The sequence below is a fragment of the Microtus oregoni genome, unplaced genomic scaffold (assembly GCF_018167655.1).
Source record: "Microtus oregoni isolate MIOR12 unplaced genomic scaffold, Mior012 000116F_ref0000321, whole genome shotgun sequence".
Lineage (NCBI taxonomy): Eukaryota > Metazoa > Chordata > Mammalia > Rodentia > Cricetidae > Microtus > Microtus oregoni.
The window spans coordinates 2,185,988-2,213,182 of NW_024544745.1; the positions used below are offsets into that span (position 1 = coordinate 2,185,988).

At 39.9% G+C, this 27,195-nt stretch overlaps 1 protein-coding gene across 1 annotated transcript in view; it reads left to right on the forward strand.

Annotated features, from left to right (window-relative positions):
• The window catches only part of Chrdl1 (chordin like 1), a 111,953-nt gene that overhangs the window by 59,395 nt on the left and 25,363 nt on the right, over positions 1-27,195 (forward strand). Inside the window, exons 5-6 of the mRNA XM_041645762.1 lie at positions 13,514-13,659; positions 15,545-15,638. Of these exons, the coding sequence (XP_041501696.1) occupies positions 13,514-13,659; positions 15,545-15,638 (240 nt within the window). The remainder of the gene's footprint in view (positions 1-13,513; positions 13,660-15,544; positions 15,639-27,195) is intronic.

Consider the following 27,195-nt stretch of genomic DNA (forward strand, 5'->3'; position numbering starts at 1 on the left):
CAACCATCTTTAGAAAGGTCCTGCTTCCAACTTCATTTTCTATCCTCCAGTCATTCCAGAACTCTTTTGCAACAATACAAAATCTCACTGGATCATGTCACTGCTTAAAACATTTCACTGCCTTCCTGTTATATACACAAAAACTGTAGACTGCAGGACTTGACATCTTAGTATCTTCAGGTGCCTAATGTCATTGCATTATCATTGCAAGTACCAAACTGTGGTTTCAATCATCAACACTCCACAGTATTGCATAGGTGGGGGGACTTTTCTCTTGTTTTGGATGGTTTTATAGTAGAAATAAAAATGTCAGGGAAGGGAAAAGACACAGAAGCTGCTAGAAGCCCATGTTGGATCTTATCTGAAACAGGTAACTAAGCATGAGAAGTGGGATCTTAAGTTCTCTAGTTAATAGTATACAGGTGATGACAAGTATTAAGATTCTCTTGATGTGTAGGTGTTAGATGTGATTCACAGGCTGTTCCTTGAATGCCCTGAGTGAGCCCAGGACTTCAGAGAAAATGTTCATTTGCAGTCACGCATGTTCCTTAACTGTGGCACTCCTGAGATCCTTCAACATGTGGAGAGAGACATGGGGTACCTACACGATAACCCTTTCCCCAACTTTATTTGATAGCCAGAAACCTGTTTTCACGGAGCATCTTGTGAACCAGTAGTGCTCTGCAGAGCAGACTTGGGAAATGCTGCTGTAGGCAATCCAAAGGAATGCCTGACCAAACTCCCACTGCCTCATCCAGATGCCGCACATTGTTTCTGTAAGTGCTGCTTGAGTGTAGTGACTAATTTGTCCGTTTCAAAGGGGCATCGGCCTTCAAAAATCCAAGCTCCCAACGGATTAGAACTAACGGAGTAATAGTAGAACTCATTTAGGGAATTTATTCAGGGAAAGGAAAAAGGCAGAGAGCGACACATGTTACCACAAGCCTGTCATTAACAATTACAAATCATGCATAACAGTTTTAACATTTTCGTTGCTACTGCTAATCCAGTTAAGATACCTCTGGAGAATTAGAAAACATAAAATCCCATAGCTTGGAAGCAAAGGAATACTCCACAACTATCAGATCCACAGTGGAAGGGTTTTGTGTTTTAGCCTACATATTATAAGTGCAGATGGGACGTTTGAGATTGAAGAATTGGCCTCTGAAAACAAATTTCTGCTTCAGTTGTTGGACTGAGCTTCGGAAGACTTCTCCAGTTCTCATGATTTGTGGTGCTAGGTAAAAATGAAAGTCCTGACTTTGCATCCTTGTTTTGGCCCTAAAGATCAGTGACCCCTTCACATCTTGGGGCCTTGTTTTCACGTGTCAAAGAAAAGGGGATTTCCGGTTCCCTTTTGGAGGAAATCCTAGGAGATTTGCGTAATGAGATTAGAACAACTCATGAGCTGAATAATGCAGCTGAGGAAGCTGTTGGATGAAAGTGGGAGAAATCTGGGCAGGGAAGAGTGTACAGGTTTCCTCTGCACTGAAGACTGGACTAGGCGGAGACTCCACGAAGAAGTGCCCTCAGCCCCCAGAAAGCTGTTCTAAAGCTGTGGATGCAGAGAACGTAGACCATGTTTTGTGCAGAAATGCGGTAAGCACTGAAGCACCCAAGCTTTCTTTTTCAGCAGTGAGGACGTCTCTTTTGCATCATGGCCTAATCCAGATCTCGCAAAACCCGTTGAGCATTTTTCCGCAAGGATATGTGCCCTCGTACCCTCAAAATTTTGTAACTCACTTCATGATCACTTTTGGAAGTCATGATTCACCCCATCAATCTGAGCTTTAAATAGAGTCATTTGGCACCTAGATGTATATGTTTTACATCTTAGTAGAATTAATAACAGCCTCTAAACATTCACACAAAACTATGTTTGTTCCATCACATTGTTCCTTGTTACAGTTTTGAAACCACAGGAGATGGAGAAAGAAGAAGACATGAGTTTTGTTTACTTTGTAGTTATTGATTACTTAGAAAATAGTACAGCTGGGACCCATGAGATCACATTTAGAGGGACATGCTGAGAAGCTTAACGACCTGAATTCCATCCCCAGACGTGCCCCTACCCCCAATATACTTGATATTGGGTGCTATGCGTTATGAAGAGACAGATCACTAGAGCTTCTGCAAATATCAGAATGCATTTCACAAACCATAAGGCCTCAAGAGGATATGAATAAGCAAAGGGTAGTCTGTGGGGGTGGTTGGTTCTAGCATGAGTCAGGACAGCATTGGCAAGGAGTGTAAGGAAGCAGGGACCTACCAGGGAGCATTCTTCAGCTCTATGACATATCCTCAGAGGAAGGACAGTTGAGTTATGTGTCATGCCCCTGGCTGGGTCATGCTGTGATGCTCCTCCATCTGCATAGCTTTGGTTTGGGGTGTTTGCCCACAGGCCAATTGATGAGTAGCAAAGTAAGGCTGGCACTAATGCCCAAAAGGCAGCAAATCACCAGCAGAGGGCGCTTGCTGAACTGACGGAACTCGCATAGAACATATTAAGCTCTTAAGTCTATCTAGCCTGCTAGAACAGACTGGGGCTCAAATCTTTTTACCTTATTAGATGGCGTGTCATCTGAAAAGTAAAGGGAGTCATAGTCAATAGGCTGTTTCGTGTAGTTTGTTTCACCCCAGGACTTTTAAAAATAGATAGATAGATAGATAGATAGATAGATAGATAGATAGATAATAGATAGACAGACAGACAGATAATAGATAGACAGACAGACAGACAGATAGATAGATAGATAAGTAGGTAGGGGGATAGGTAGGTAGGAAGGTAGAAGGTTTTTATGCATAGTATAAATCCTGCAATGTAGAAGCAAGTAAAAACAACTTCTCACAATAAATGCACATATACAGTTACAGAAAAATATTTAGAAGCAGAACCCAGAAATGCAAAGCTACAGCAGCCTCATCACTCAACAAGCCAGTCCCAAAACCAGACTAAGAACAGACAAAATGCTGCCAAAGCCCAAATCTGTGCCCAATCTGAAAACACCTCTTGCTTCCATCCTTCCCAGCCTTCTGCCTGACAAGAGGGGCATATCAGGCAGGGTCAGCTACTGCCTGACAGCAGCTGAAACACGGACAGAAATGGGATGAAAAACAGCATGCAGATGGGGTCCGGATGAGGAGGGGAGAACTGGGATTTAACCAGGGTGTGAGCTTTCAGCGCCCTCTTCCACGCTTTTCTCTCCAGCTGCAGCCGCAGAGGACTGTTTCCGCTCACTCGGCACCTTCTTTCTTGGGACAGTGTTGTGTCTGTCTGTTCAGCTGAAGAGTGATCTGTCGAATCTGCTACAAGAATTTCCTGGCCTGGGACCCCCACTGGGGGCTGGGCCTGGGGTGGGAGCTGAGAGGCCACTTTGTCTTGCTGAAGGTGTGCGCATTGAGTTGTTTTTTTTTTTTTTTTTTTAACTTTCCATGCGGGAATATCTTCCCTGCATCAGTCCCTTTGTTTAAATCAGCAGTGTATCAGTTGGACTCCATTTCCCAAGGTGAATACTGGGGGCGCTAGGTAAAACGGTGGCACAGGATTGACCATGCTCTCTCCTTGGCTAGTTCTCCATTTACTTTATTATGCTTTCATATTTCACCTTCCTGCCTGTCACTAGGGCACAATATACCTTTCGTATGTCTATGTGTGCCCCATTTGTCACTCATATGCCTTCATTGCAGGATGTACAGCACTTCAGTCTTTTTCTGTACCACTTTTATTAGACATTTTCACAGACTATAAAATTCACCCTTGTGAAGTATACAATCTAATGAGTTTTGGTATATGCATAACAAACACAGTTATCTCATACCTAACATATTAGCAATCACTCTCTACTCTGACCCTTATTCCCAGGTCTTGGCATCCACTAGTCTAATTTCTGGCTCCTCAGATTGAGCTTTTCAATCCATTTCATAGAAAGGAAATCATACATTTAGTATACTTGTTATTGTTATTATTGTCTGGGTTTGAAACAGATTTAATGCTGCAAATCAGACTGTTTTTGAACTCACTATGTAGACCCGGCTGACCTCAAATGTTTAGCAATCCTCTTTCCTTAGACCCTTGAATGCTAGAATTAATATCCAGTTTATTTGTCATACTTTGTTAAAGAATACTTTTGTCTATTTGTCAATTTATATTTCTATATGATATCTCTTGATCATATCCACCCCCAACTCCTCACTCCAACTCCCTGGAGATATTTTCAATACGGCTCCATCCCACCTTGACATCCTCTTCTTTTTTGCCCCACTTAATCCACTTAAGGTTGCCCACATGCTTATGGTTGTGAGATCACCCATCAGTAGTTGCATTATTTAGGAAAAAAGACATCTATTTCCTTAATAACCATCCCTGAAAAAGATCTCTTAAACCAGTGCTTTTCAACCCTCCTAATGCTGCGACCCTTTAATACAGTTCCTCATGCTGTGGTGCCCCCCAACCATAAAATTATTTTCACTGCTACTTCATAACTGTAATTTTGCTACTTTTATAAATTGTAAATAATTTTGGAGATTGTTGACTGATGTTTCTGTCCCACCAGGTCCCACAGCCGTTTAGTCCCAAATAAACACACAGAGGTCTACATTAATCATAAACTGGTTGGCCTATTAGCTCAGGCTTTCTTATTAATTAATTCTTACATCATAAATTAGCCCATAATTCTTGTCTGTGTTAGCCATGTGACTTGGTAGCTTTGATCAGTGAGCCATTCTCATCTTGCTCCCTCTTGGTCTGGGTGATGACTGCAGACTGAGCATTTCTCTTCTCAGAATTCTCTTGTTCTCTTCACCCTACCTATACTTCCTGTCTGGCTACTGGTCAATCAGCGTTTTATTAAAATACAATTGACAGGGTACAGACCATTGTCCCACAGTGGGAAATAGAGGTTTACCAAATGGGTTACAACCCACTGGTTGAGAACCTCTGTTCTCTTAGGATGTAAGCTCCTCCCTAATTCATACTGGAGATTTAACCAAGGGCTTTGATCAGGTTGACAACACTAGACATGGACTCCTTCTTCATCAGGTATTAAAGCCAGTCATAAAGCAATTGGTTACCACTTAGAAACACTAGTGACAATCTATTCTGCTGGCTTCTAATTCCACTCATCTCAGTGAACATCAAGTGAAGAGTGATTAGCTGAGACTTCTTTGGAACTAGAGCTTGACCATGAATGGAGGGAAAAAAGATGATAGGTGAATGGGTCAATAGAGCAGAACCCTAAATGGAAATTCTTTATGCAAGCCTTTCTGGAAAACAGCATAGGCAGGACTCATCTTTGTTTGAAAATGATATCTGACATACATTGACAGAGTGCCTAAAGAGGCTCAACATTTCTTTCTTTTCCTTGGCTTTGGAAACCACCCACAAACACAAATTACATTTGTGACTATGCTGATCCTCAAATCCTCCTGTCTGAACACTCTAGTGATCCAAAGCAGAATCTACTATGTGGTTGTGGGAAGTAATTCTGGCCAGAAGACAAATGCTGGGCTCAAGAAATCTCAACTGTAGACTTAGGAAGATGGCTCATCAAGTAAGAACACTTACTACACAAACATGAGAATCTGAGTTGAAGTCTAGAAAGCCATTTGTGGTCACAAACACTTCTAATCTCAGTGCTGTTGTGGCCAGAGTCAAGATAAAAGTAGAGGACTGATGCCTGCCAGCCTAGTTCCAGGATCAATGAAAGGGAGTAAGGTGGAGAATGATACACCATATGTTCTTCCAGTCTCCATCCCCCCACACAGTTGTGCATCCCACATACACAAATGTAAACATACATAAAGCACATTCAAAACAGAGAGACAAGTGCTGGCCCAAACTTGCTTATCATCAACATGGAGAAAATAGGGTAGATTGTGTCCACTGAGAACCTGGGCATAATATGATGGTCCAGCATGTATTATGAATATAAAGGCTTAGGAGTGAGTGACTGTCTAGCCACCATCCAGGATCTGGTAATGTTTTAGAAATTCTATAAGAGATAAGGAGTATATTTTGTCTAGCTCTGTCAGTATATCATGAGACTCTTAGTCTCAGAATCACAGGTTCAAGCACCATCAGATGAAGAGCGAACTCACAAAGTCTGGTCAATAATTTATTAAGGGTTGCAATGGGAAAACAGACTCACAAATACAGAACACGGTAGACAGTGCTGCTGATCCAGCTGCCGTTGTCCTGCCATTCTACCCAAGGGTGATTACAACCAACTGCAAGTCTTGCTCCTTCTCCCCAAGAGAGAACACGTAATCCCTCTCCTCAGTTTTATTTGGTCCGGTATCAAGAGAAAACCACGCATAGGCCAGTCTCTCCCAATGCCATTGGCTGAATGAATCGAACTCCCACAGCAAGCTTTACTTCATGAAGGCAAAAATAAACATCGTCACTGTGTTGAAGGTGGATAATTTCTAACACAGTACATACTAGTGGCTGAAGTTTTTGCTTCTCCTTTGGAGGCTGGTGAATACAGAGGTGGGATCTGACACTGTAAGATATGCCCAGCCTAAGAACTATGCATCATCCCCAACTATTCCTTTGTAAAAATACTTTCTGCCTTCAGGAGACCTCATAATTTCAAGCAAGTAATGATATAACAATAATTTTACATATTCAGCAATAATATGTAAGCAGTATTACATTGAAAACATTAGATGTCTTGTTTACTTCTTACAACTCATGAGGCTGTCATTGTTAGCGTCCTCATTCACATATGAGAGAACTGAGGTAAAGAGACAAGTAGTCCACTCAGCTGATAAGCAAGAACTCAGTATAATGGAGCTGAATGTTAAACTCAAATAGGATATTCTGAAGTTGGCATTTTCTTCCATTCATGACAGATTCTAGTGGCTACATCTTTGCTCTGTATTCTGCAGCCTCATCATGGATAAAGTATCAAAGGTCCATGTTACAGTGTAATTAACAACAACAAAAAAAGCTACTTTGAAACATTGTGTTCATCTGGGCATTGTAGTGCATGCCAGAACTCAAGAGGGAGAGGTAGGTGGAATTCTGTGAGGCCAGTCTCGTCTACATAGCGAGTTCCAGGACAGCTAGAGCTGCTACATAAAGAAACCCTGTCTCAAAAAAAAAAAAAAAATTGAAACATTGTGTTCCATTGGCACCTAGTATGAACTTAGTTAATGAGATTAGTACTAAGGACCACTGATAGGACCTTACTATAATGCCCTACAGACGAATGAAGTTTTATGGGGGACAGAGTTTGATGAAGATCTGAAAATCATAATAATCTACACCCTCAAGGAAGCAGATCTTGTAACAGGATCAGGGCCTGCTTGTTGGGGCATTCTGTCCTGCCAGGTTCCCACAACTGTTTAGCCCCAAAGAAAATCACACAGAGATCTCCATAAGATTATAAACCGATTAGCCCATTAGCTCAGTCTTCTTATTAGCTCTTGTAGCTTATATTAACCCATTATTCTTATCTATGTTAGCCACGTGGCTTGGTATCTTTCAGCCGGGCAGGTTACATCTTGCTTCTAGGTAGTCTGGGCTAGAATGGGAGGAGCTTCCTTCTTCCCAGAATACTCCTGTCCTCTTTGGCTCCACCTCTACTTCCTGTCTGGTTTTTCCGCCTATACTTTCTGCCTGGCCAATCAGCATTTATTTAAAACATGATTGACAGAATACAGACAATTCTCCCACACCAGATATAGTTAAGCCATAAATCCAAGCAGTTCTAGACTTGGAGCTATGGAAGGAAGAACTTAAATAGTATACATCACCAGTTCATATGGTAGACCCATTGATCTCACTGCAAATCCCAAATGATCTGAACTCAGGGACCCTGAACACTGATTGTTCAGGGATACAACAGAATCTCATTGTAGGAGATAAAATCATTCTATATGATACTTATTCTCACTTAGCCTAACCACAGCATACATCCTTCTGTTCCTCATCTCACTACAGTTCCAGGGTCACAGGTGATTTACTATGAGTACCCTTTCATGTGTGCTTTCTTTCTACTTAGAGGAAGATTTAAAAGGCTTTCTCAGATTTACACAATGAAATAAAAAGCTGCTTGGAAATCAATGGGATAGCCCTCGTGCACACTTTTCCAAAGGATGCTGAATTGATGTGGGTGGGAGAAAAACCCAGTCATTGAAATAAGACTGAGTAAGTCCTACTTAGGATCTGTCCCACTAGTAGGAATATAGCTAGGCTACAAATGACCAGCATTGTAGGCTGGAATTTTGAACACTTGGAAGATATCCAAATGGCCATCTTATCTAACCCACAGCCTTCAAATAGAATTTTTAGAAACATGGTCTTCAAAATAATCTTTGAGTGAAAAATAGGTTTATATCATTTAAGAACTTAAATTAATGTGAAAGTCCATGGATATAGGATTATATATCAATGTATATTTAATCATACCCATTAAAATGTCTAAATCAGGCTATTCCACATAAAACTATTTCTATCCCAACATATAATTTTTTCATAGCTATTATGACTTTCTTGTGTAGTTTTCCATGTTTTCTTAAGGAAAATACAAGTGAATATGACTATATACTGTTTAAAGTATAGTCTATAGTACATAAAATATAATATGAAGTTCATAGCTGCTTATGCCTCGCTTTTTATAATCTCTTCTGTCAAGTCTGTATATCATTTCCATATTCTCCCTCCATTCTGAACTCTTGCCCTCTGAAGTGGCCTGAAGATTTTCTACCACTGTATCAGTGAAATGCCACAATAGCAGAAAGAAGTTACATTCAAGCTCAGCCATGAAAATAAAGTAGAATGAGAGCAATGGCAACACAAAGGGTGCACTGATTCTTGAGATAAGCATCTAGCCCTCAGAAGCCCTACAAAGCTGTTTCTAAATAGCCAAGAATTTCTCCACTAAGAGAATGACAGTCTGATGGTGAAGAAAAGAGGGAAGAGAGAAACCACCACAAAAGCTTTTGTTTCCAGAGTGTTCGGAGAAGGATAGCACCAGGCAGGTGACAGCTCATTAAAGCCACATTCTTAGAGCTCTCTGCACAACTCACAGTCACCTGAATAGGACCAAGAATCCCTTCTCTGCCACTATCTAGCTAGAGCCTCTTTGTGGAGCAGTTGCTTACTTTATTATTATTATTATTATTATTATTATTATTATTATTATTATTATTATTATTATTATTATTATTATTATTAAAGTGGTGCTGTGTTTGAGGAGCTTTAAAAAAAAACAACAGAATTCTGTGCAGGTCTATGCACTCACTCTCCCAGCAAACATTGATTTATTTGGAGATTAAAACAAACCTTTCCGGTGAGTCAGAGAGTGTCGCCTGTTGATGGGAAAAGAGGGCAATCTCTATTTTCACTTTGGGTAGCATTCTGCCCAAGGGAGATTTCAGCTGAGAAGGCTCTGCCCACAAATTCTGGAAGGCAAAGCAGATATCCCCCAAGTGGGCTGAGTGGAAGACACTTTGGGTAGCAGCAACTGTATAACTTAGTTGCATGAAGTTTGGATCTGTTTGATCCAGGCTGTCTGAGGGGCCATGTGAACATGTATTATTGAAGTCTATTGGCTCATAGAAGAGTGGCACATTGATTAGCTTCTTAAGGGTGAAGGGTTTAATTCTGGCTCACAGTTTGAGGATACAGTCTATCATGGCAGCAGGAGTTTGAGACAGCTGGTTACATTGCACCCAGAGTGGGTTATGAGCACTGGTTGCCTTTCCAGAGGACGCATTTCAGTTCCCAGTCAGGTGGCTCACAGCTGCCTGTAGCTTCAGCATCAGGAAATCCAGCATCTTTTACACAAGTACCTTGTGTAGGTACATCTGTAGGGAGTACCTACACAAATGCGCACAGATACAACCATATACAAAAGTAAGAATAACGTAAATAATTGGGGGAGCAGAGGCTTACAGAATTTTTTTCAGTGTCAGCCTTCCCAGACATGTGACAACCTCCTGAGTTTTACCTCCTTCTGGAGGAGGTATTTGTTTCCAAAGAAAGTCTGTTGGACTGCAAAATTTAATTGCAAACTGACAATCATTTAGGCAACAGGATGAATCTCTAATTGCCGTATTTTAGACTTTGGAAAGAGCAAAAGAAGTAATAAATATTTAGGGTACGGAAGTGTTCTCTAAGCACATCAGAAATCATAGTTCTGTTTATTTATAAGGTCATTCCTCATATAAAGAGATGGAGATAGCTTCTTTTTCCGGTCCATCTGTAACGATATGTCTTAATGCTGTTCAGATTTCTTCATGGTGTTTCTCTTCCAGTACTTTTCATAGTATGTTGTGGGAATTTAAATAGAAACATGGGACATGGGGAGACTAGAAGCTATGCAGCCTGGATACTTTTGTTACAGTGTTCTCCTGAGGGGTCCTGGAGCCAGCTTGGGTTTACACTGATTTCCTGCCAGTTTTCAGCTAGGCGCACTGAATATGTTCCAAGGATAGTTGGTTCAAAGCCCAGCCACCTCAGAAAATCTGGGAAGGGAGAGGATAGAGACTGGGGTGGCTTTTCTTGCGCATGTGGTTGGGAAGCATGCTGTGTTGGCCCTATAAAGATTCAGGGTGAACTGAGACATGTGCCCCATTCTTAGATAGAAAAATTAAACACAAACAAGAGAAAGTGGCCTGTGCAAAGTGAAAGGGAGTTGATACTAGGGCTACCATAATGATTCATAGATACTATTCCAAACTTTTAGCACCATTTGTAAAAATAACACACACTGGAAGACAGAAAAACTGTTTCAGGGTCTACTCTTCTTCTGAGCAGCTTTGTAACATGGGTCAAATTCTTTCAGGTTATCTGTGGCTTCATTTTCATAAGTTTTCCCCTAAACCATTACAAATGTTAGTGTAAAATGAATGAAGATACTGAGACATTTACATAAGAAGTGGTGGAAGGTTGACAATAATTTCTCTCATTTTTTTGATTCCTGTTTACCTCTATCTTCTGCTTTCTCCCCATATTCTGTTGAGTAGATTAGTAGACTTCAGTGCCACAGTACTCTGAAGACTCTGAAGCTCATATGTCCAGTGGAAAACCTCTCCCTGCAGTTGCCCTGCCATTGATGTCTTAGTGGAAGGCCCAGTTGAAGAACCAATCTACATTCTTTTGAAGCTAAATATTTCCAAAGTTTTTGTGTGTGCTCTAAAGACCTGCCAGCTTCTGTGAGAGCCGCAGCAAATGTTGTTTTGTAGGTCATTGTACATTTCCTTTACCACAAAATGCTGAGATTTGGAATAATTAGAGCCCTGGGGGCAAATGGCCCTGCTCCTCTCCTTTCCCTGAAGAGTTCCACTCGTTTGTGCCAGCTGCACTTGTCTGCTTGCATGTAGACATGGCAGGGCTGGGGACTCAAGGCCTAGACAGAGAGTGAATCAGTATGAAATGAAATATGTCTTAAAGGGTTCTTCTTTGTAAGCCAAAACTTGGGAACTATTCTTACAGGCTATACTTTCATGGATAAGTAGTTAACATCTAAGGGAAGAACAGTCGTGGTTAGATAAACTTATACAGAAAGGTAGAAAACCAAAGTTTTAGCCACATCATTGAATTTGATGAAAAGTGCAGTTTTCTAGGTATTTTCGAACATGGAATTTTAGTAAGACAACATCGCTCTCATGATCTGTTGCTTTGGGCTTTGGTTATAATTAAATGATGCTTTGCTTGCTACAGATTTGTAATTATATGCGCTTTTCTTGATAGTGGATAGGAAGGAATTTCAGAATCAGATATCATTCAATGTCCTAGTGCTCCCAATTACAAGTTACGTGACCTTGGAGAGATAAATTAATTTTGTGGTGCTGCACATCGAACTTGGAGACAAGCTTTCTACCACTGACCTATGCTCAGGGCTTTACATTTCTTAATTCTTGATTTCATCTTTGATAAAATTGGCATGATCATATATACAACAGAATGTTATTGGTGAAAGACAATGAAATAATATACTTAAAATCACCATGTGCATAGTGTTCACTTAGAACTCAATAAATGTTAACCATTGTTATAGTATGATGACATATATTGTAATTATTAGCCTTTATAATTTTTAATGCATCTCATGAACAATGTCAGTTTGTTTTTTATCAGCTTTAGTGCCGCATAATTTATCCACATAATATGGACTCTTATTATATTTTTATTAAAAAATTGCCCTGCTCCCTAAGCATCTTCCTAAAGAAACCCATGGCTCCTCTGATTTCACCACTCTTCCACTATCCTGTGGCAAAGCACTTTCCACACATCAATGAATAGGTCAACCTTGAAGCATAATCATTACTATTTTTGTGTGTACTATTTTGTGTGCACATGTGTGTCAGTGCATGTGTGTATGAGAGAGAAAATCAAAGACAGAAACAGAAGACACAGAGAGACAGACAAGACTAAAAGTATGCATACTCATGCAATACAGAATATACTAAAGAAAACCCAGTGGAAAAAGTTCCAGAGATCATTCTCTTAAACTCACAGGGTGAATTAACTTTTCTTCTCTACGGCAACTGTCTGCTAGATTCTGTGAAGTAGAAATACATGAAAGAGACTCAATTTCAAAAAATAATTTATACACAGGTGTAAATAAGGTAATAGAAAGTGAAATTTAATTTCAGGACGTCAGGTTTAGGTTCTCCTTTTCATAATTAATTAGTTCTGTTATTTCAGGGAAGTCAGTCCTGTGATTTGTTTCTCTCCAATAAAAAAATGAAGGGGAGAATCTATCTCACTTGACTCATATATAGTTATGAGCATCACTCTTGCTAATATATATGCAACTCTTTTATAAACAGTATGCTGGGTGTCCATAGCATACAGACACACATTCTGGTGATATTCAAGTTCCAGATTTTGTTCTTTCAATATCAGGTACCTCGAGAGGTCCAGAAGACTGGCTAGAATTATTGCGCAATGCTTTGTGGAGAAAAGGAGACGAGAGTTGAACCTTTATAGTCAAAGTCTTCAACATGTAGAAGAGCATGAAAGAAGAAGGCTGTCTTGGTAGAGGAATTAACAATAAGCAACAACCAGAGACCAAAGGAATCACATAATAAGCTATATAAAAATATCTATGTACAAATGTATGACAAGTTATATACAACATGATAAGGGATAATGTTTCCAGGGTAGTTACAATAGACAATAGATGGTTTTTCTGAAGGTCTCAGAGAAGACTAAATGGTGGTAGTGTGGACTCCCTTTTAGGTAAGTCATTATCTTATTCATGCTGGACCAAGGATAATCTCAATCAAGGAAAGTCCTTGTCCTCATTTCTCTAATGCTTATGATATTGCCAGGCACATAGGTACTGCTCAATTAATTCTTAAGAAAAGATGGATCAGCTGTAGCTATTCTGTGGCTGTTTTAATACTACTACCCACAATTATTAACCTCTGGAGCAAGGATTGTGTTTTAGCTCCCTCTATGTAGTACAGCCCCATCTGCTGTTGAGAATCATGAAATTCTTTGAAAGTATGCCAATACATGATGTGGTTTGTATTTTTCTCCTCCACTCTGTTCCAGAAGATGCCTTACCACCTGTGAACAATAAGGTGACCAGCAAGTCGTGTGAGTATAATGGAACTACTTACCAACATGGAGAACTCTTCATGGCTGAAGGGCTTTTTCAGAGCCGGCAACCCAACCAGTGCACCCAGTGTAGCTGCTCGGTAAGACCCTGCATCTTAATGTTCCTGCTGGTCACTACCAAGATGGGAAAGTAGCCATCTCTGTCCTTATGTATTCAGTGAAGCAGATGCTATAAGGTGTTTGAAGTAAGATAAGGTGTGTTTACATCTCAAGCCTCCCCACCTGTCCAAACTACCTGATTTTCATCAAGTTTGAGAGCAATTGTTAAAGAGCTAAAAGTCAGTTGTATCCAAGGCTTTTAGCCTAAGAGGGCTCAAATAGGCAAAGATGAGCTGTTTGACTTAATCATCACCTACATTTCCTAAATAGTTATACAACTTAACCCTTAACCTGAGGAGTCATAGACGTCTAGAACACTTAGCACTGTTCTAGAGCTACGTGATCAAATTTGAAAAAACAACATCAAGGGGAAAACGGGTTATATATTTCTCCCTGTCCTATTTCTAGGCACTTGATTACTGGACCACATCCCTATTCCTTTCATCTTGTTACTAATAGGTTGTCAATCCCCCAATGTCCTACAATGAGAAAGTGAAGTTAATGCCTGATCGCAATGATTCCCATGACACTATTTGTCATTGTATATACTTTATAAAGTCTGCTAACTTTATCCTTACCTCAGTATGTAGTCCAGTGACTATTAGACAGAACAATAAAATATGGTAAAATAGATATTTAGAATGAAGCATGAGAGGAGCGATCACTGGTTTCTTAGAGAAAGTCAAGTAGTGGCTTCTTCGGTGAGAGAGGCATCAGTTTTCTTTAAGGGTGTGACTCCTGGTAAGTGGCTCATTCTCCTGTGTATGTCCCCTCATGTCCAAGGGTACATGAGTGGTACAAATAGACTCAGTGGCTTACAAACAAAACAGAAAAGACCTTGGGAGGGTGATGAGGGTGAATCCGAGAGGCCTTAAGGGAGGAGTGAGGGAAGAGTGTGATCAAAATGCATTGCATGCTTGCATGAAATCCTCAAAGAATTAGAAAAATATTATGTTTTAAGAAGATGAAGCATGAGAGGGTGAGGCTAGAGAACTGTTACAAGTTCGAGAACAAGTGGAATTACACAGCAAATCCGTGCCTCAAAAATTACAAAACAAACCACAAAAAGATGAAAAAAATAAAACTAGAAGGAACTTGGAAACATCTTTACTAACTGAGCAGGGAAATAAACAGTGGATTACCAAGGGTGATAGAATAGATAGAATCTCTTCCAATTGGGATTTTTAAGTATCTCAGTAACCTGGGAGAATTTTATTGTGATGTTATTTCTCTAATGGCCTTTCAAGCCTTACTAGGATGTGTATCCAAGAACAAAGCACAGGGCTTAAGAGATAACATTTGAAAGGTAGAATTCTAGGAAATTGAAATTATTTGAGTAACAGATGCAATTCCCAAAGTGACTTCTCTCCCTTGCCTCACATGGGACTGAGCTGTGGTATTAAAATCACTTTGTATAATTTCTACTCCCCCAAAAGAGAGCCTGTCTTTTGGTTTTGAAAAAAAGACTGTATTGAGTGTTATAAATAGTGACTATGACCCAAATTCTCATTTTCATCCACTCCCGACAGACAGCTAGGTTATGATAAAGACCAAAGGATACCAGTAAAAATAAGAGAGGGGCACAGGGTTTGGAGGCCAGTGGCAGTCCTCCCAGAATACTGCCTGTTTTCTTGGGCCCGGATATCTGACAAAGATTGCTAACTCTTTGGGGAGTTCATCTCTCTCATGAGGAAATAGGAAATGGGAACTGAAAGCATGCATCATGGGATGGAAGAAGAACCTAAAGCTAGCTGGAAGAGAAGCGGTACTATGTTTTGGTCCCGGATGTACCCCAGGTACTGAGGTAATGCCTGATGATCCCTTTTCTCAGATTAGCCTGGAATTGATTCTGGCTTTCCTTGGCAGGAGGGGAATGTGTACTGTGGTCTCAAGACTTGCCCTAAACTGACCTGTGCATTCCCAGTCTCTGTTCCAGATTCTTGCTGCAGGGTATGCAGAGGTAAGTGCTCTATATCCCAAGGATCAGAGGATTGCCATCCCAAGTAGAAGAATTTAGAAAAGAACAAAATACCTGCCCCATCTCTGAAGAAAAGGAATTAGTTGTGGTTGTCTTTGTGTATAAAAATGTACTCAAGTTATATACTAAATGGACTCGTCACCCCCTCAAACCTGCCGTTTCTGCTTGAGCTTCTATTTTGGTTTTATACTGGTACCAGACTTTCTTTCTAGCCTCCTGGGCTCGTACTTAATCACCTTTAACTTTAACGCCTTGCTTGCGTCTTCTCAAATTACCAAATCTATTAGCAGTCTTTTCTAGTCCTTCCCATTGGCAATATTAATATTTTTTCTTTGGCTACATATAATCTATGACAGCATCAAGAATCTCCTGTACGTTAAACTAAAACTAAACCATGCTCAAAGCCATGTAGAGAATATCTGCATCAAAGGCATTGCTAGACTGTTTATCATCTTTATGTGAAGTACAAAAAGGAACCCCATACTTAGGATACTCTATTGTCATTTTCCAGAAAGTCCCTATGTCTTTATACCTCCAGCTGTGACACACTTGAGCAGGACCCAACCTACACCGTCATAGAAGAGATAAAGTTCTTTGCCCTTCTAAATCTCACATTTCACCAGAGAAGACAAAAATAATTAAGCAAGCAAATATCTAAATATAGGCAATATAAATATTATTAAAATAATAAATGAAAATATTATTTTTAAATCAGAAGTTTAAGCTTGAGTTGTGAGGAAGGCATTGGCTTGAGCATCTTGAAATTCAAATCTGAAAAATGAGTAAGAGTTATCCATGCAAAGAGCCTGGGGAAGAGAATTCCAGACAGAGATAAAAAATAGTTCTAAGGCCCAGGAAAGGAAGTGCTTGAAGCATTCCAAGAGTCTGAGGGGCAGTATGGCTGGAATCAGGTGACTGTGGTTGAGACTGGCAAGAGATGAGATGAAGCTGAAGGGATGAGCAGAAGTTAGAACATGCAAGGCTGTGGAGGCTGTGGAAAAGGAATTTGGATATCAGTTTTACATGCACTGGGAAAGCAGTGGAAATTTGTGAGCAAGAGTGCTGCAGGGTGCCATTGAAAAGGACTCACTGGTTCTTTCATCCAGATTTTACTGAAGGAAGCCAATAATATAAGAGGAGAGGCCCAGAGACGTTGATTGAGTTACCTCTCCAGCATGGACTCGCTCTTGGGATCACATTGCATAGAAATTGTCCTGAGTGCAGCCTGTGGGATTATGATGCTTCAATTTTAGCCCCACCCTGGCTGTTTTCTAGCTCAGTAACCACTATAAACCTGTCTAACAGTCTCTGCAGTAAAGAAAACGGTTTTGAGCTTTAAGGGGGATAACACAAGAAAGGAGCTAGGACAGTCTAGGATAGCCTCAGGAATCGATCATGAAAAGTAGACAAATGTGATATGTATCTATCATTGCTTTTCAACCGTGATGTACATAGGAACTGTCATGGTGGACTTACTCCCAGACCAGAAGAAAGTGATCCTAATTGGTAGCCACAGTTAAAGAGCACTGAATCAGAAGAAAATTGTCTGATATTTCCTTGTGGAAGTCAGATGGATGAACCCTATTTATTATTTCCATCTTACACTTTGAAAAGGATGCCCTTATCTATGCTACATCTCTGTTCAGAAGTCCTTATTCTCCCTTACCCCTTTTGAATGGAGACGGAGGAGGAGTGAATGGGGGAAGGGGTAAAAGGGAAGTGGGGGATGGGGGAGGGAATAGGAGGTTAGGAAGGAGGGGAAACTGGTTGCATGCAAAATAAATAAATAAATGAATGAATGAATGAATGAATGAATGAAATCTTTATCCTCACATATATCATACTTAAAAATATTGCAGACATAATTCTAAGCACCATTCCTGGGTTCTCTTGCCTTTGCATGTTTACCCTCTCCTCTCAGTGTTTTTGTCTCATAAGGATCCTGTTGATACCTATCTGGACCACACCTTCAGTGACCTTGGAGTAGGGCCCAATAGTCAGTATGTAAAATGAATTATCATTCTTTCTGCAGTAAATCGGTGCTGTATGGACCAGCACTTAGACAAAACACTCCAAAGATCCCTGAGGACAGTCATCAGTGATGGTTTGCTATCTGCATTGTGCAATGAAACTGAGCTTGCTGAAAGTCTGAAACTCAGATAAATGGACATAAATGTAATCAACTTCGATCTCTGATTTGTTGGTCATCTAATTGTTCTGCTACCCGTGTATACTCTCATTCCGTTTAATATTCTACTTGCCCAGACTTTATAAGTCAATATGGATTCGATTACAGCCTAATTAGATTTTTGTTTCAATAAGGACATGCATCTTTCCCTACCTGTTTCTCGCTGTGTGTGTGTGTGCGCGCTGCTGAGGTGCTGTTATTACATTTGTCAGAATAATAGAAATTGAGATAACATGTCCCTCTCCAGATTAATTTTAAGATGGTCCAAAGTCCAAAAGTCCATTTTGCATTGAGATATGCATGAGTTGCTAATATAATCAGTTGAGCCTTCTAATCCAGTCATTAGGGTAAGATTATTTCATTTGGAAAGGGTGATATGAGAAATATAAACTGGAGAACAATAATAAAAAAAGGACATAGTGAGATGAAGTATTATTACATCAAAGAAGCTATGTGCAACCGAAAACAGGCTCTCAAGACAGGAGGATATGGATTTGACATTGCAGACCACCGTCTACACTGTCCGTTAGACAAGCCACTTAACCACCCAGAGCCTGGGATCTCTCCGCTGTAACAATGAAGGATGTGATGGTATCCACCACCCACAGTGGTTGTGAAGATTAACTGTGAGCATGGAGGGCTGGGAGAAGGCCTCATACAGAGTGACTGCTTAAGAAGTGGCAATTATCCTGAAGTTAAGTAGAACGGAGCCTTCCCGTGTCTGATAGATTTGCCTTTTATTTATTTAATCTCCACAGACAGAGCTTTATTTCGAGTCCTTCTTGTGGGAACAAATCCTGGTACTGAGTGTCTTCAATTCACTTGTCACGATTGAAATGCTCCCTTTTAGCGAGTCCTCAGAAGCAGCAGATGAAAGCTCATTACTACTGATGGTGCATTGTCCCTTCATAGCTTGACAGTTTGCTACGTTCTTCCGTTGGCATCCCCAGCCGTAATGCGCCACTTTCTTTCATCTTTCTTTATAAAGACTAAATCCCCAACTTTTATAAAAATTGTTTTTTCTATGCCTTCAATTTCTTTACATCTTTGAGTTGTATGTAATGTGCTTGAAATGTCTTTGAAGTTCCCATTTATGAAGCACCTAGTTATTTTTTCTGTTGAAATGATGTTTGTACAAAGGTGTATCTTGCCGAAGCATATTACTCACACAGCAGGGAGCCCAGACACTTCTTCCCTATGCTGACCACCCTAACTGCAGGCCAAATACTGAAGAAAAAAAAAACAATCTTTTGAGTGCTGAACTTGCAAACCTTCATATAAAGGGGCCTATTGAAACAGCCTGTCCGCACTGTCACCAAACACTAATTCTCGCCTTTCTCCCTGGGTCAGAGAGCAATCCTAGACTCAGATTGAATCTCAACCTCGGCCTCAGTTGTTTAGACATGTCTGTGAGGCTGGGACAGTCAGGAGAGTGTTGGCAGGATACGTGTCATTGCTGGCACTTCAGCAAACCTCATCTGGACTGAAAGCATAGTGCAAGCAGCCGCTAGAACAGTAAGGGAAACTTTATCAGAAGAAAACATCTCTTCAGAGATTGTACTGCTGCCATATATGGGGCAGACAGACCTCAAACTAAACCCACACCCAGCACTCCCCCCACCATTTATCATTTGGGCTTCTCGTCTCCCGCCTATGTTGCCAAGTCAAAGGGGGAAGGCTATGTACTTGGACTATGAACAAGGGAGAAGAATTTGGGGTAAGCTGCTGAATGTATTCAAAGCCAATCATGTATTTTATAGATCGTGTGGATATGTCACACTTACGTATACACCCGCCAACACGTAAATGCTTATGTGTGGAGTAACTCACTTGATCTTCACAACAGTAGTGGGAGCTATTTTCATTCCTATTCCAAAGCTAGGAAGTGGAGACAGAGGCTCTAAGTGATCTGTCCCAGACAGAGTAAAAGAGGCAGGCAGAATCAAAAGTTGAGCCTAGTCATTCTGATTCCAAAGTCCCAAATTAGTAATTACCACCTTAACTATTGGGGTACTTTTAAATTTACTTGCCTCATTAAATGCTCAATACTTCTATTTTCCAGAAAAATAAGGTGTCTTGGGAGCAAGTTCCAAGACCATTTTTGCCCATTACTTTATCGCTAGCACTAAACAGGACCAGGTACTTAGTCATTACTTAGCAACTGTCTCATGGCTGAATGGAAATAAATATCTACACCCAATATTTTTTGAGTATGAAGAGAGAGGAGGGTAGAATGAGAAGGTTCCCCTCCACTTGTGAGTGAGTAGGCTGGGGCCTTCCAGAGAAGGAGGAGTGGTACAAGTTAGTCTTTGCTTATGCCGTGTTCCTTTTTCCCCTTTACTGTCTTGCACAGTACTGCAAATATGCCTCAACAGTTAGTGAAGCAATTTGGGACTCTGGAGGCGAAATCACAGGGTTCCTTTATTATCTATCTGTCTGTCTGTCTGTCTGTCTGTCTATCTATCTATCTATCTATCTATCTATCTATCTATCTATTTATTTTTGCCCCTTATTCCCGTGAATTCTCTCACAAATCCTTTAACTTACAAGCATGCCATATGCCACCAAGGACAGGTGTCATAAAATCCAGTAACTGAAAGGAGGGGGGATCCTAATCTGGAGAGTAAAACATAAATTCCTGGAGCATCTCCCCTCCATCAACTGCTATAATAAAACTGGTGACAGTCCTATAGTCTGAATTCCTGATGGTACCATCGATCTAGCACTCCTGTGCATGCTATTTGTACTGTTTGTTCTACATTGTATGTGGTCCCTAATACTTTAATCTTTTGTTATTTGTTTGGATAAGTGAGTGGACAGGGTTGTTTTGTTTTAATTTGAAACAGAAAGTCCCTGTATATCCCAACTTTGCCTCACATTTGCGATCCTCTTGCCTCAGCTTCCCCAATGCTAGGATTATAGGTTTATGCCACCACACCTAGCTCTTTGAAGAGCTTGGCTTGTTTTAAAGAGCTTGAAAACAATCTGTCCCTTCCCTTTCCTGCAACTCATCAGTTCTTTTGCATGAACATATAACCAGACCCTGTAGACCAGCATAAACCATTTCCCTTGTGTTATATACCTATCTTCAACGTTTTCCAACACAAGCTTTAAGTGACACCTCCCTATTGCCTATTAGAATGCAATCCATTTTTCAGGAGCACAGCTGAGACTGAAGTTTTTACAAATAGTTTGTAATTTATTGCTTGACAGTTTCATACATGTATATAATAAATGTTGTTTCTATTCACCCCTTATTTCCCTCTCTTATCCCATCCACACTCTTCCTGAAACCCTTCTTCCCTACAATTCTCTCTCCCTACCTCCTACTGAGGAATTATCGGCCATTAATGAAACTCCACTTCTAGTTGTTCCAACCAATATATCTAGCTTATTGACTTCCTTCTTTAACTAATTGTAGGTCTTAGGCTGCATCATACATGCTTTGGTCTGTCTTGTGTTAATGTAACACAATATCTGAGACTAGGTCATTTGTAAAGTAAAGAGTTCTATCTCAGAGTTCTAGAGGTTGGAAGTTCAAAATTGGGCTACCCTGTCTGCTAGTTGAGAGTCACATGGTACTCCATCCATGACAAAAAGTGGTATAGAAAACTGATAGTTTCAGGAGCAAGGAAGAGTACACAAAAAGCTGAGATGTTTTATCCCACCCTCACAAGTGACCCAGTCTCTAAAGAAAGATGCTCACCATTCTAACACTAACCTTCCAATACTATAACAACCAAATCTGTATATTCTTTTTAAAATAATTATTTATTTTATGTATATAAATATTTTGTTTCCAAGTAGGTTTGGACACCATGTGTGTGTCTAGTAGTCATAGAGGCCAGAAAAGGGCATCAGATTCCCCAGAACTGTAATTATAGATGGTTGTGAGCTACCATGTGGGTGCTGGAAATCAAACCCAGATTTGCTGGAAGAGCAGCTAGTGAACTTAAATATTGAGCCATCCCTGAAGCCCCTTACTTGATTTGACTCTTGATTTGTTTTTCCTGGAAGCAGCAAAATAGCAGCTCAGAAGGCACCTTGGCTATATCTAGGGATCATCGGGGAAGTAGTGTGTGTGGGGGGGGAAGATATTTCATTTTTTAAAACACTATAAAATCTAGAAAGTTTTTCAGTTTTAGAAATGAAAGAAAAACCAGGTGTGGTCATATATGCCTTTAATTCCAGTACTTGAGAGGCAGAAACAGGCAGATCTCTGAGTTTGAGGCCAATCTGGTATATGTAGTGAGTTCTAGGACAGCCAGGACTACATAGTGAGACCCTGTCTCAAAAACCCAAAACAAAAGAAATGAGGAAAATGATGAGATGAAAACAGTATATCAAATATAGAACCTCACAAAGAAGGCTTGGCTTATTTCCAATTTGGCCCACATATTTGGCAGAAACACTAGTATCTACTCCTGATCAGGAGGAAAATGTTGCTGATGGGAAACATGACTTGAAAAGCAAGATTTGGGCTTTAGCTGTAGCTCAGTGATTGAGTACTTGCCTGGTATGTGGGCATCTCTAAAGTCTGTCTCCATCACTGTCATTTTTTAAGCTACTGTCCATGTTGTGCAACTGAAACTTTATGTATGTTCTTCACTAACAGCTTTCTGTTTCTCCTTCAAAAATGAATAGATTATAGAGATCCATTAACAATTATATCTATAGTTAGTAACAGTCACTTATACAGATTTAAAAGGGAATAGTACTGTTGCGGGAGCTCCTTCCGCTCCTTCAGCCAATAGCCACTGAGATACCAGCCCATTGGGGTGTGGTCTCTCTCCCTTTAAAAGAGTGGCCACTTCCCTCTTCTCTCTCTCTTACTTCCTGCTCCGCTTCCGGGGACTAGACTCCCTTCCTGACTGTGCAGAGGGCTGTTGTCTGGGATGGTGATCTGTAAGTTTTTTCCCCTTTAAATAAATACCATCCTATTAATCATAATTCCAAACTGGTGTGGGATTGTTTGTGATTTACGCCTTCATAGTACATCTTCAGTATTTATACTAAAGTAAAATACTTTTTAATTCAGCATGTTCTCATATATCTATACTTGAAAACATATTGAAATACCAGATTTTCAAAGCTACACAAAAGTCTGACTACCGTTAGTATTATCTTTTATAAAGTGAATCACTTGTGGTCAGGAATACAGAACCATCTTAGAGATGTTTCAAATGATGCCTGCTTTTTTCCCCCAACTAAAACCATTCTTCTTCCATGGAAACTTCCTGGGTTGTTTTGGTTTTCTCCCCATTGTTTGCTCTCAAAATTTATTTCTAGATGATGGTGAACTATCTCAGGACCCCCACTCGTTGGACATCATGTTCTTTTTTGGAATGTATCTTATTTCTAAGCTGTTTCTTCCTTTAGACAGTGGATGGGACAGCACTGACTTTCCTATAGAATTTAAATTAGTAGTCAAGTGTCCTAATTGGCCATCTGAGATATCCCGTCAGGATTAATAACATCCCATCCTTTTGTGGAATTGTAGTTTTTGTGTGATTGTGTGAGTCTGGTTATAAAAATAAAGAATTCCCAGGGCAGTATTTCACAGCAGTTATTTCTTTATTGGTGGTTAAGGCCCCATCCCCCCTCTCTCTGTACTTCTAGGAATCTTCTGGCTGTCCAGAGGCTCACCATTGGATGTGCACATTGCTCACATTAGAATAGTTTTTATGAGCCTAGACTTAATCTTTTATAGGAATTAATCTTACTTCTTGATTGCCAATGTAAGGAAATGGTAAGGACCCATGAGAAACAAAAGTAAAGCCAAGAAGAGGCATAGTATTTGACAATTGCCCAGATTCTAACCATAAGACTTTACGATGTGCTTTCTCCATAGCACAGGTTACATGGACAGTGTAATAATCATCTGTTCTTTCTCACAGCTAGCAGGACTACATTCACTTTCTTTTTTCATTTGGCTGCTAAAAGCAGATGCATGCCCCCTATTTCTATCAGAGATGCCACTCTTCTTCAGATAAACCAAAGCCAAAGACTGTCCATTGAGAGAAAGAAAAAAGACCTTACTCCTTTTCATTCCAGGGTGACCAAGGCATCAACATTGGTAGACCAAGTAGCTTCCCTTCTCTATCTTGCTTACTTTTTTTAAAAAAAAAAATTCTGTTATGATAGTACAAACTTCTGTTTGGACACGTGGAATTTGAACACTATACTATAGCTATGAAAATTGAACTGCTTCCCAATGAGGCAGATACTAACCCTCTGGAGTTTTGTTTTAGTTAAATGAGATAAGGGGTTTTAAGTAATATACAAAAGCCTATGCCCTAAAAACATAAAAATAAAGATCTGTCATAAACAAAAAAGAACATAAGCAAGCTTAGAAAATATGAACTTCCCTGCATGTGTGTGTGTGTTGGTATATCTCTGTGTATATATGTTCATATCCAGAATCTTGACATCTGATGATTCAGAAACAAATTGTTGCTTTCTATGTGAGGGCACAAATTATCTCCTTACTAGTTTCTGCATGCTTATCTAATCTAAACTTTTTCTTCTGTTAAATAAATACACATTTGTAGGAGTTACCGAGGCTTGGTTTTTCCCACTATGGTTTTTCCTAGCTCTTTTTGAGGGGAAGGAGGAAAAAGCAATAGAGAGAAAGGATGGAAGAAGGGCAATAGACAATTGCCTGTATGATATTTTCCATGTGCTAGGCACCGTTCCAAGCATTTTCTACACACACTAACCCATTTATCCTTCAAAAGCCTATAAGGTAGACATTATTGTATCTGTCTTAATAATAAGGAAAATGACTCACAATGAGGTTGATGGATTTGTCCACAGCCACACATGCAGAAAGACAAGCTAGGATTTGCAGCCGGACTCTGCAGTTCTTCTCTGCTCTCTTACCCATTTAATCTATGTTGCCTTTCAACTTGGGGAAATGGAACAACTTTGAGAACTTATTATCAGAGAGGCTACTGGAAAATACAGGTTCTGTGATGCCCCTGTTTCTATGGGCTAGTATGGGACTCTTGGAAGCCATGGCCCCATTTTTAACAATGGATTCAGATCTGTCTAGCCACATCACAATTGAAAGTCTAGAGTGTTGATATGCACACCAGGCACTTACTGGTTTCTGTACCCTGTGCCTCCTGGAGCTCAGACTCAAATGGGTTCATGCACACAATGTAGTTTTATAAAAGTATTATTCATTTTTTTCTGGGTAATTGCCTTGCATGTAGCAGGTGGAGATCTCATGTTGGCTTTCTCTGTGCTTGATCTTCCATTTTCCCTCTATAGCTCTTTTTCTGTTTGCCATGGTTCTGCTGGATTCAAGTCACTCTGAAAATATGGGGATACCAACCCCCACCCTAATGATTCATGTCTTTTTAAAATGATTAGAGTGACTACAGAATTTTCCCCCATTTAACCAGACATTTCAGAAATCAAGAGATGAAGTCACAGTAATTGGGCCTGACAGATAAAAAGAGAGAGACAATAAAATTAGGTTAGCCTAGCTAAATTGGGCCTTATTGCCACCGTATTTCTGTTCTTCTTTGTGGCTCAGAAGTGATTACATATTGGCATACTTTTTTTTTTTTGCTGGGGACCTATCTTCATGGGTATATCAGAATCTCGTTATACACATAGTCTTTTTGAGACAGCAGAATTTGCTTCTTTGACCTACTCAAGCAAACCAGAGATTAATGGAAGTTGTGGAAGTTATAAACAGTTTGAAATTCAGCCTAGCTTTTGACCATTTTTCAAATACTTGTTCTCCATTTCTCCCATTACCAGCAAGCCAAGCAATTCAAGCCCCATAGGGTACCACTCAGAGTATAATTGAGATTTGAATGAACAACACATGTGGCTTTTAAGGTTAAATGAATATTGTTTGACATACAGTACACTAGAGTTGTTTTTCATTTTGGTCTAAAAAATTGGTTAAAATTACATCTTGTTGCTTTTCAGAATTAACTAGAATCCATCTGTCTCCATTAGAATCACAGTTCTTTTTTTCAAAGCCATGGTTGAAAGAAAAAAGTTCCATATCACTCAAGACAAACTGTCCAATGAGTAAGGAAAATGAAACAGTTTTCCAGGGTATTGGTGCCTATTTTCTCCACAATCTAATAGCTAAGATTATAAACGGATATGCAGTATCTATTTTTAGCTATTCAAACAGACACTACACAGGCCTAGAAAGCTACTTTTAAACATACAAAGTATGAGCATCTAAAATGATCATTTCAGTATGTTGGTGATGACTTCAATTAAAGAGGTTAACTGAAGTGTGGAAGCCTTTAGCAGCCATTTACTAAAATGTTCAAACTTGGGTGATATCATTTTAATGACTTTCAAATCTCAAAGGTGACAGAAATACTAGATGTTCCTACTATATGTAGTATAGATAATTTATGCATTTTATGTCATTTTATTTTATATATATTAATAATACATTGTGTAGAATGCATAAGTAAACAAAATCTCTCTGTGTATACTCAGAAATAATAGCTCCAATAATTTTTAAGTTGGCAAGATACTTCATTTTACACATATGTATCTGTCCACAAGTCCTCAGATTTGCAAAGACAGGGCTGTGACACATTCATCTACTCTTGTGTTGCAGGATATTAATCTTCTGCTGCATGCTTGACACTGTCTTATCTCATCTGCGTTGCCGTCTTAAGTTTCTGCCTGTTTGTGACTGCATGCTTCTGTAATGCTTCTGCCGTTTGACTGGACTCAAAGTACTTTAAGGCTCTTTAATGAGAAACTCTTTTAAAACTCCAGTACCTACAAATAATAAATTGAACTTCTGTGATGGCTAGGCTAAGAAACCACTCATTTGCTAATATCAATCAAGACATCTTTAAAAATGAATGTATTGAAGAGTGCTGCTCTGTGATTCTTGCTTTGTAATTTCATTTCTCTCTTCAGCTGCTCAGATCTGGCTTGGAGCCATATCATGTGGCTTTATTACATTTCATTTTACCATTTGCTGGTAAATCCCTCTCTAGTTTCTTTTTTTTTATTGAGAAAAGAAAAAAAACAAATTTCCTCCTCCTCCCAGCCTCCCATTTCCCTCCCCCTCCTCCCACCCTTCTCCCCCTCCCCCCACTCCTCTCCCCCTCCCTCTCCAGCCCAAAGAGCAGTCAGATTTCCCTGCCCTGTGGTAAGTCCTAGGTCCTCCCCCCTCCGTCCATTTCTAGGAAGGTGAACATCCAAACTGGTTAGGCTCCCACAAAGCCAGCACATTACGTAGGTTCAAAACCCCGTGCCATTGTCCTTGGGTTCTAATCAGCCCTCATTGTTCGCCATGCTCAGAGAGTCCAGTTTTATCCCATGCTTTTTCAGTTACAGTTCAGCTGGCCT